At 47.7% G+C, this 10,086-nt stretch overlaps 5 protein-coding genes across 7 annotated transcripts; 1 reads left to right on the top strand and 4 right to left on the bottom strand.

Annotated features, from left to right (window-relative positions):
- Positions 1-645: 645 nt before the first annotated feature.
- Positions 646-1,403, bottom strand: LOC117891167 (U3 small nucleolar ribonucleoprotein protein IMP3). The gene is made up of 3 exons (XM_034796490.1): positions 1,206-1,403; positions 935-1,146; positions 646-876 (listed from the first exon to the last, which is right to left on the bottom strand). The coding sequence occupies exons 1-3, from the start codon at positions 1,340-1,342 to the stop codon at positions 680-682; spliced, it is 546 nt and encodes a 181-aa protein (XP_034652381.1). The 5' UTR covers positions 1,343-1,403; the 3' UTR covers positions 646-679.
- Positions 1,404-1,451: 48 nt separating this feature from the next.
- Positions 1,452-2,343, top strand: LOC117891166 (anaphase-promoting complex subunit 10). The gene is made up of 2 exons (XM_034796489.1): positions 1,452-1,693; positions 1,750-2,343. The coding sequence occupies exons 1-2, from the start codon at positions 1,555-1,557 to the stop codon at positions 2,196-2,198; spliced, it is 588 nt and encodes a 195-aa protein (XP_034652380.1). The 5' UTR covers positions 1,452-1,554; the 3' UTR covers positions 2,199-2,343.
- On the bottom strand, positions 2,238-5,428 carry LOC117891161 (ras-GEF domain-containing family member 1B-B). The gene is made up of 6 exons (XM_034796469.1): positions 5,244-5,428; positions 4,120-5,066; positions 3,310-4,062; positions 3,099-3,242; positions 2,830-3,035; positions 2,238-2,762 (listed from the first exon to the last, which is right to left on the bottom strand). The coding sequence occupies exons 2-6, from the start codon at positions 4,909-4,911 to the stop codon at positions 2,513-2,515; spliced, it is 2,145 nt and encodes a 714-aa protein (XP_034652360.1). The 5' UTR covers positions 4,912-5,066; positions 5,244-5,428; the 3' UTR covers positions 2,238-2,512.
- Positions 5,429-6,117: 689 nt separating this feature from the next.
- Positions 6,118-8,423, bottom strand: LOC117891164 (cathepsin L1). 3 transcript variants are annotated; one of them, XM_034796484.1, is made up of 4 exons: positions 8,400-8,423; positions 7,202-7,411; positions 6,932-7,140; positions 6,118-6,871 (listed from the first exon to the last, which is right to left on the bottom strand). In XM_034796484.1, the coding sequence occupies exons 2-4, from the start codon at positions 7,403-7,405 to the stop codon at positions 6,166-6,168; spliced, it is 1,119 nt and encodes a 372-aa protein (XP_034652375.1). In that variant the 5' UTR covers positions 7,406-7,411; positions 8,400-8,423; the 3' UTR covers positions 6,118-6,165. The 3 variants fall into 3 exon arrangements, with proteins under 3 accessions (XP_034652375.1, XP_034652376.1, XP_034652377.1); XM_034796485.1 differs by lacking the exon at positions 8,400-8,423 and adding an exon at positions 7,608-7,631; XM_034796486.1 differs by lacking the exon at positions 8,400-8,423 and adding an exon at positions 7,603-7,607.
- A 479-nt stretch (positions 8,424-8,902) lies between these two features.
- Positions 8,903-9,341, bottom strand: LOC117891168. The gene is made up of 2 exons (XM_034796491.1): positions 9,183-9,341; positions 8,903-9,124 (listed from the first exon to the last, which is right to left on the bottom strand). The coding sequence occupies exons 1-2, from the start codon at positions 9,276-9,278 to the stop codon at positions 8,984-8,986; spliced, it is 237 nt and encodes a 78-aa protein (XP_034652382.1). The 5' UTR covers positions 9,279-9,341; the 3' UTR covers positions 8,903-8,983.
- Positions 9,342-10,086: the final 745 nt, after the last annotated feature.

Below are 10,086 nucleotides of genomic sequence, written 5' to 3'. Positions count from 1 at the left end.
AAGAGCTCTTTAAGTTAGTCGATCTGCACACGCATTTTTCTCTTTTATTTGGGGTTAGTAACCATAACCTCTGTTCTCCTCGACTGCGGCACCAGCCAGGGAATTGACTTCGGCAACTGCCATCGACTTCACCCACTTGATTTTAACTCTGTAAAATCGCATCCGATCAGCACCTTTTAGACCGCTCAACCGTTCACCTTCACCCTAGTCCCTAACCCCACACTCACCCTGTTTTACAAATGCACCGATCGATGATGGTCAACGCAAGCCCCGTATTATAGTTTATGGAGGGCCCTCTGCTGTAAACTCTTGATTTTAAATGATATTAATATTTCGTAGCCAAGCCCCTGTTTTTGTAATTGAAAACTATAAGAGAGGCGGTCGAAACTAATAGGTGGGCGAATAACAAACTCAACCTTGAACCGCCATTACGGGAACGATTCTGATTCTGTCCGAATGAGGCGAGTGTATATGAATGCGTGGGTATGCGCGCAGTTACGCCCTTGGCGTGATTGGGCTCCATATTAATGAATAATATTAATGAGATCTAAACATTATTATATGAAATGTAATAAAGTTATTGAAAATGATTATTTAACAAAAGGCCATTGGTGTTAAAATTTGGCTTACAATTTTAAATTATTTATTATCCATCTTAAAGGTAAATTCCACGGAACTTTTACATTTGGAAATCATCCCGCATATCATTATAGCGCAGCACGTGCTCTTTGATCTTGGAGCCGTCCACCCATGTAACAAAATCTTCCAGATTTTTGGAGACAAGGAAGGCAGGATCCTTGACCATTTCTGGGCCCACACGCACATGGCCATGCTCAATGAGGTCTGTGGCGTTTTTCAGGTTCTCGGACATTCGCACTGCAATCATAAAAATCTTAAGAGAAGAAAAGAATGGATCTTAATGGCTTGCACTTACGCTTTACCATGATGACGGGCAGGCGGCGACGGCAAAAGTGACTGGCCGACGTCTTGGCCGCTGTCTCCAGGGTTAGCAGATCGTTGGATACGCCCATGGCATGCAGCTTGTTCAACAGCATTGTAGTTGACTCGGCCTTGAATGGATGTGTGGCATCTAGCTTGGCTATTTTCTCGGCCAGTTCCCGAATTTCCCTTGATAGTTTATTGTACCTGCAAATGGACACACAATTTATCCAAAGCTGAGGCGCAGCTATGCTGGGGGAACTCACTTTGTATAGTCTTCGCGCTTTTGTATGTGATAGCGCCGCAGGATCTTGTTCTCCTTGCCGCTATTGTCGACTTTCCAGGTAATAAAGTCAACCTTCTTGAGCAGTTTCTGCTCGTGAAATTTAAGTTTACGCACCATTTCGTTTGGTTCTTTTCTTTTTATTTATTCAATGGCCGCACATGTGCGATGATTAGTGCTGGAAAACGTACGCAGCGTTTGTTTGTCACAGCTGACTGCGCCGCAAAGCAGTGCTGGAAAGTATCAGTAGAATGCAAGACAAAAATCATATTAAAGAAAAGTAAATTAGGAAACAGGGATAAAACACAGACTTTAAGATAGCTGCGCTCGTCATGACATCCTCAATGGAGGAGGACATAACTATCAATCCACCCGCAACTAGCGATGAGGACCCGCAGGCCGAGGAACGACTTGGCTTTGTCCGGGAGGTTGGCGCCCAAGCTGTCTGGAGTCTGTCTTCCTGTAAGCCGGGTAAGCGTATCTCCGGTTATCCTGAGTTGCATCCCACTGTAATGTTTGGTATTTAGGATTCGGGGTGGAGCGGCTGCGGGACAACATCATGGACACATACTGGCAGTCAGATGGGCAATTACCGCACCTGGTAAACATACAATTCCACAAGCGGACAAACATCAGCCAGATCTACATCTACACCGACTACAAGCTGGACGAGAGCTACACACCCTCGCGCATCTCCATACGATCGGGCACCAACTTCAACGATCTGCAGGAGTTGCAAGTAATGGATCTTGCAGAGCCCACCGGCTGGGTGCAAGTGCCCATCAAGGACGGCAATGTGAAGTCCATACGCACATTCATGCTGCAAATCGCAGTAATTTCGAATCATCAGAACGGCCGGGACACCCATATGCGTCAGATTCGCATCCATGCCCCCGTCGAGGGCAAACACTATCCCCTGGAGCTGTTCGGCAAGTTCGGAACTGTGGATTTCCAGAAGTTTGCCACCATTCGTTGAAGAGTAATCCGAACAGGATGAGTAAGAGGTTTTATAGTCTGTATTTTTGTTTATTTTAACTGCTAAAATGCAACATTTAAAAGGTTACTTTAGTAATTTGTATGCAAATATTTTTGGTGTTTCTAATTAAATGCCCATCACTGTATACATATATAAATCAATTGCCATTTATGTATACCATCGCTGAAGCTTAAGTACAGATTAACCACTACTATTGCTGTGTTAAAGTATTATTGTTACGGTTTCTCTTGATGCGCAACGTGACGTGCCAACAAAAAGCTGGCTGCGCGAGGCCAATGCATTGTCGTTAATGATTAGGTGTTTGATTTCTTTGTAGATTTCAGCGTTTTGTAATGATCCTTCTCATCGGCGTTGTCCGGCGGCTCGCATTCGTAGGAGGCCTTCATCAGCAGATTCTCCGAGAGGGCTTCCGCCTTCTGCAAGTAGGCCACCACACTGGCCACCTGCTCGTAGGGACACTCCAGCCGTTGCCACTTGAAAAAGTTGCTCAATTGGGTGCCAAAGAGTCGGCACTTCTCAAAGTTAATGTTTCCGTCGGCCAGTCTGTATTTAAACAATTATAATATATTATTTATTCTCACTTCAGTGGTCATCCGCAGGTTTTACTCACTTTGTTTCGTGGCTTTCGTTTATGGCATAGAGGTCCTTGAGGAACAGCGAGAAGAACGGTATGATGGCACGCTCGATTTTGTTGGCCGTCTCACGCTCCGAGCGCCAGACGGCTGCCTTCATGGTCGATCGGTAGTTGAGGAAGTTCGAGCTGGGATCCATTTGATGTTCCAGTCCCTCGAATTTAGTCGTCTGCACTTTGGCCCACTGAAACATTGATTTTTGCATTAGTATTTAGTTTGAAAAAGTACCAGACATAAAGGAACTTACAGTTTTCTTGAGACGTGCTATGGCGGTCAAGTTGAGGGCCGTCAGAATGGCCATCAGGCTGTTGAAGTTGCCCGTGTTGAAGCACTCCAGCGCGGTCTCCACCCAGAAGTCAATCATTTGGGCACGATGGGACTTCTTGCCAATCTGTTGGATACAAAATAAATTGCAATTGGTTCACTGTCGACAGCATGATGTCACCTTTGTGGCTCACCTTTAGTATTTCCGTGGCTGTCAGATAGCTCAACTGATTAAACCACTGCACATAGCTGGCGATGGTCACGCGGCTGATGCAATTCGAGCCCAAGGTGCCTGCCTTGGTCTGCGACATGCACAACTTGAGTTCGCCCTGGGCAAGCATCTCGACAAACTCCTCCAGACGTATTTGCGACACATAGGCATACTCGATGGCATACAGTTGGTGGGACAATTCGAAGGGGTTGCTGCAATTGTTGAGCACATTGTCCGTCTTGTAGACGTTGGCGGCGAAACGTTTCAATGACTTAATACTGCTTTGTCGTCCCAGGGAACTGCCCGAAGATTGCTTGGCCAGCAGATACTGAAGTTGTGCGCGTCCCCTAGCCTCCCGCTGCTGCTGTGACTGAGAGATGTCGTCTAGGAAGTCGGCCAATGCCACGTCTTTTCGGTGCTTTTCCAACTCCTGAAGCAGAGCTTCGTTGCGAAAGTCGTTGGGACAAATGTTTAGCCAGTGCTTCAGCAGCCTGAGCAGCGTCTCCTGTGTGCCTTGGCACTTGTCGACGAGGCGCGAAAGCAGCTCTTGAGGCGGCAGGAACAGACGGCCACAAACCAGAAATGTGAACTCAATTTCTTTGTTCTGGCTGCTGGTCAGCAGGCCAACCAGCGAGTCCAGGCTGCCGGACTTGGGCATATCTTTGGCGTAAGCTGGCGGTGTTTGGCAATCAACGGCTACTACGTCGCATGGCTCTGTGATTTGCAGATGGGTGTTCTGCAAGGCAGCGGATTAGAAAAGCATAAACGAATGTGTGTGCGGCTGTGAACTTACGAGTATGGAGACAGCATCTGCCTCGGATGCCGAGCTGGGAATGTCACAGTACATGGAGTCTGTCAGAGTGTCGCGGGCATGCGACCAGGGTGCACTCATGGAGACGCTGTGAAAGAGGCCGTCATGGCCAGAGTCGCAGCTGCTTATATTCGAGCTCTTGTCGCCAACTGTGGTGGATGAAACGGAGCCAATCACCTGATCCGAGCCGGTTATGGCCGAGCTGGAGGACATAAGGGAAGCATTCGAGAAGGTTTCATTCAGCTGACGACCCAGCGGATTGACCGGACGCTCGTCCGAGTCGGTGGCCTGCGAGGCCAGCGTGGAATTCGAGTTCATTCCATATTTGAGTGCGTTTTCGGGTGTGGCTCGAGCCAGCGCCGAGTGCTGCTTGATTGGCTGCCAGATTTCCTTCTGATGGGACTGATGATTGAAGTGCTCCTTGGTCTCCACGGTGCGCTCATCCAGGATCTGTCCGTTGCGAGAGACCAGCACCTCCTCGGTGGTCGTTAGGGAAGACTTGACTGTCAGCGACGTTTCCACCTCGATGGGCTGCTGAGCCAATCCAGCGCGGAACAGCAGCTGATTCAGATGCTCCACTGACGGCATTTGACCATCGAGAAGAGCGGCCTTGATGGCCCGCGCATCGTCCGCAGGGATGCCATCTAACTTGACGGGCACACCGTTGATCAGCAGCACCTCCTCCTGCTGCACGGAGGACGAGGTCTCGCAGTCCACAATCTTCACATCCTTACCGAAAAGAGATTCTACAGCATTCATTATGTCTTCGTCCATGGCGGTTAGTTTAGTCGTTAGTCGGGGCTGGGAGGGTGTAGACAATTAGGAGGCGCGCGCGTGTCGGTTGGTTGGTTGGTAAAATGCGAAATGACCCTGCGGGGTTGGGGGCTCTTTGGATTAAAGTCTATGCACATGCACTATCGAGAACATTTCTGGAAGAAGGAAGGCCAAGAGATTAGGATACACATTGGGATAAAAACGAGAGTACTAAACACATGGGACACAGGACGGATTTGCAAGAGGGTGACAACGCCCACTTTCTCAAAAGTGGGCTGTGCTGGTCCCGCTGTCCAAAATGCAGAATTCTGTCTCAGACAAAAAATACACACCTGCAGGAAAAATGCTGCTCGTTGGCCTTCCAGTTGACGCACAGTCGCCATTTCTCATGGCAGTTCCCTTGATTTGCGCATGAACTCTCCTCTGTCACTCCTAATATCGTTAAATTTTTGCCAATTGATTTAATTTTCAATTTACTTTTGTTATTGTTGTCAATGTACGGATCAGTGTGACCACGGAATTATCAATCAAATATACCGACACACCCTCGGAAATATACCGAAATATACCCTTGCATTTTCCAAATATACTGTAAATATACCGTGAATCTTAAATTATTATCCTCGATTTTCATGTTCTATTTAGTATTACTAGCTAGTTAGGAGTCTCCCCGCTAAAACTCTAATTTTATTCGATTTATCAATAAATTCTCGACAATAGTGGGAAGTTTTCACGACTTCCTTTTCTTGGAATATTTCCAAATTAAGTTCAAAACCAAAAAGGGCTCTCTTTTCGCAGCATTTGATATACTTGTTTATTTGAAAAACTTGCGTTAGGAGTTTGAATACTGATATACCGTAAATATATTACATCTGACAAAGAACTCAATTTCGTGGTCAAAATATCACGTTCACATTGGCACAGCTCTAGCGATTATTCTCCAGAGCCACGTGCGCCATCTGCTGGTAGTTACATGAACTACTTTATCGATAACATTTTGAATTAAGCGCACAAAATCAAATCGTATAAAAACATCTGTAAAAGTGTGGCACTCTTGAAAAGTGCTTAGAGAGGAGCTATGTATATCTCTGCCAAAAAGATGTGGATAGTATCACCTCCCTACCCAAACGCCTCGGCCTAACTAAGCCCCGCCTGCAGTTGTACCGTTAGATAAATTATATGGAATTCAGTTCGTAAATGTGCATAAATTGTCTTTATTCATCTTTTTACAGGCTGGAACTAATTGTAGATTAACTAAACTATGGGGTAGGTGCACTCTAGGGCAATGCCGCAGAAGTTATTGCCGCGTGGCAGGCGGAAGTAGCCCTCCTCGCCCCAGACCTTGTCCCACGAGTTCTTGACGATCCAGTAATCTTTTCCCTTCTCCGAGCCATAGCCCACAACCAGAACGGAGTGATTGGGCTCATCCTCGTTGCACTTTTCATCGGCGTAGATGCCGCTCTTGTACAGCAACAGGCTCTCCAGGCCGTTCAGGGAGCAGGCCAGAGGACCCAGAGTGGCGATCACCTTCTTCATGAGAGTCTCGTCCTTGGGCGGAATGGTGGCGAAGCCAGTGATCTGTGCACCCGACTGGGCTTTGCTGTACTTGCACGTGTCCTTGTTGTCCACGTACGGATAGCCATCTGCCTTGGACACGCCCTTCTGCTGCTCGTTGATGAACGCCAGAGCGTACTCCTGGAAGCCGCCATCGCAGCCGCTCAGCCCAAAGTCCAGAGTGCCGCAGTCGACCAGATTCTGCTCGGACAGGTTGGGCAGGGTGCCGGTCTTTCGGAAGATATGGCCCTCAATGGCTCCGGTGGTGGCAAAGGCCCAGCAGGATCCACATGTGCCCTGGTACTTCACCGAAGTGACGCCTCCCTTCTGGCGCCAATCGAAGGACTCTGGAATGACTGCTCCTGCAGGCACATTGGCCAGCTTTCGATTGGCTATGGCCTTCGATCTGTGTTCGGATGATGACATTAATGAAGGAATAGCAGACTCGAGTGGCTGCTGAACTTACTCTCCCGCCGATGATTTCCGGAGGCCAGTGAGCTGCGAGAGGAACTCCGAATTGGTCAGATCCGCAAAGGCATTCACGGCCAGCTGGTAGCTGGAGGTGCCCTTGGCAAAGGCATCGTTGCCGGCATCCACCAAGTTCTTGCGTGCAGCAAAGACGCCCTCGTGCAGCGCCTTGTCTGCCGCAGACAGATAATTCTTGCCGGATTGCGACTGTAGGAGAGAGTAATCTCAATACAAGTAGTTCGCTCTCTCACCCTGGAGGATGACTTACCAAGAAATCGCCAAAGTTCTGCACATTCGAGAGTTTTGGTGGGGAGGGCAGTTGACTGGCAATGTTGGAGATGCCCTGCTGCACCCTGTTGGCCGCATTCGAAAGGGCTCCACCCAGGCGGTTGCCACCCAAGCCACCTCCAAAGCCGCCAAACTGGCCCGAAACCAAGGCGGCAAAGAGCGGAAGTACCAACAGAAACTTCATTGTGATCTGCGAAGAAGATTTATGAAAGTTAACTCATCGTATGGCAATCCATTTGATGGGGGAAATACAGAAGATCTCTGCGCTGTCTGCTGTCATATGTAAGTGTGATTACATTTGATATTTATTAGCTAATCATCAGCTACATCAGTTATGTCACCATCTCCCGGGCGTGTAATTCCCAGTCGCATTTGCCCAACCTTACCCGTTCGCTCAATCAGCAGAAATGTTTGGGTTCTATCGCTAGTCAGAGCTTATATGTAGCTTCTCTATCATCACAAATCGATTAGACGTGTAGATTTGAAGCCTAATAAACTTGTCCACCTTGCTACCCACACCCCTCCCTACATACGATCCCAAGTCCAGCTCAATACGTGATTATACAGCAACCGAAAAGCCTTGATTATATACCAAGTAGTGGCTATAATTGTATCCATGTGAACTGTTTTCACTGTGGAGTGGTTTGGTAGCTCCTCCACGTTCATTAAACAATCGACAAAAAAAGAGTAGCAGAAAAATTAAGTTCAAACTTGTTTGCCATCAATATTTGTGATCTTTTCTATTCCGATTTATGGCCTAAATGTCACTTTTATGGGTTTTATTATTCCGCTCTGCTGTTTTACAATCGCCATAATGATTTTGACTTGAATGCGGCTTCCAAAACGTAATCATGATTTTAATTAACACACTTAATCGCCAAGATAAGGCTGATTTTAAACGATGTTTATACACGGACGTATCAGGGCAGGGCAGGGCAGGGAGTATGGGTATGGGGTAACTTTGGCGGCACTGGAAAAACCGGAAGATCTCTCTCGAAAACTCGTTGTCAAGTTCAAGGCAATTAAACATTACTGCACACAAGATAATCCGATAAAGCGAGAGGGATGCGAAAATGCACTTGCAGCCGAGACAGAAATAAACTTGTCAAACGGAACGAGTTGATGTTTGCTTCAGTTTGATTCCAGGAAGAGGCTAACGAAACGGTTATGCGACCAACCTTTATCGGGCGATCGACCAACACAAATGGTATGACAATGGTGCCAATTTTGGGCTTTTATACGCTCCGATCTGGAGACACTTAGATGCGCATTTGGCGCTATCATGCAAATTCAATTAGATGAGCTACTACTTAAAGACAAAACTCGTATCGAAAATATGCAAAAATAAGTCAGACTAAAATTTAATATCACTCCCGTTAAGAAGGGGGCTTGTGGGGGTGAGACAGAGAGGGTCTGACCAGGTGTTAATTAAAGCCGCATTCGTTTCGAAATAACAGTAGCCGGCAAGCACAGCTCCAGCGGGTTCTAGCCTGATCCCGAGCCAGAGCTCGAGCTCTCCCGACTCTAATTTTGTTTCCCTTGCGGGGAGTTACCCTGAGGAAACCCGTTTTCACCTTCGTCACTGTAGACCTGCCTTAATTATGTCAACACAACAATCCATTCGATGCATATTCATGTTGGATTTCGATCAGGTTTGCTCGATTATGGATTCATTGGCTCATTAGGATCAGGCGTGAAATTGTGTGTACCATTTAATCAATTTATTAATGCTAGTAATTATGGGCTAGAGGAACTCGGTAAATTAGGCTATGAGGAGTTGTTGTGTCTGCACGAAGCGCGATTCCTGGGGCTCTTCGTGAACGGGCGTAGCCTCGGGCAGAAAAATGACGGGCTTCTGCAGGTCCACTGGCGGCTGGGCCCAGCCTCGGGTCATGGCAAAGCGCTGAACAAATGTCCGAGAGGTTAGAGAACATTTATTGAGGGTCAAAGTGTATACTTACACCACTGGGTCCATTGATGGTGCCATGTCCCACCTGGGGCAGGGCCAGCGAGAGTGCCAGGGAGGCCAGGAATGTGAGGATCAGAGTAACTTTCATGTTGTTCAGGGAATGAGGGAGTTGTCCTGTCAGTGCAATTGTGTGGCTTGCAATGATTCTGGAAGCCTCGGCGATTCCTTTATATAATTCGGCAAAGTCGGAACTTTCTCTCTCTTTTTTTGGGCAATTCCTCCGCACACTTCCGTGTGTTGAACTGAATCATCTTGCCTGAGATCAGGTGCACTTTGTGCGGAGCTATAAATAAAACCCGCCACATGAGCGCACTTTTGCTTTCGTTCGTTATCACGGAGGCAGACTGCCGGCACGGCAGTGCCAGATTCATCTCCAGGGATTCATCTTCCAGCAGTTAGCAGTTACTTACTGTTGTTACCCCAGGAATGCTCCTCGAGATCTGCAGGCACAAAGAGCACAGAACGTTCCTCTTCTTTTTTTTGTTCATTTTTATATTCGTTCGTTGGACTCTGCTATACATTTCAAGGTTGTCTTCACATCTGCTCCGCGACTGCCGCATCTACCTTATGCGAGTATGCAGTGTCTGTGTGTGTGTGTGTGTGTGCTTCTTTCATTAACCAGCAGAACGGCCAGAAGAAGCAACAACAGCAACAACATCAGTCAACAAAACAGAACTTCAAACGAAGTCACTCTCGTCTGCGTCAGGGCGAAGGTGGAGCCGAAGAATGAAGACAACGACGATGGATCAGCAGCAGCAGCAGCAGCAGCAGCAGCAGGTGGGCAGGGGGCAGGGGGCAGGGGTAGGCTTACACTCTCGTACCTTTGGGGATCTTCTGGTTAATGTGTTGTGTCCACAGCCGCTGCCGGCCCGCCTCAACTCCAGCTTCATCTCCAT

Source organism: Drosophila subobscura, chromosome E (assembly GCF_008121235.1).
Source record: "Drosophila subobscura isolate 14011-0131.10 chromosome E, UCBerk_Dsub_1.0, whole genome shotgun sequence".
Classification (NCBI taxonomy): Eukaryota; Metazoa; Arthropoda; class Insecta; order Diptera; family Drosophilidae; genus Drosophila; species Drosophila subobscura.
Note: the sequence above shows the minus strand (reverse complement) of the source record. Positions and strands in the feature narration are given on the sequence as shown.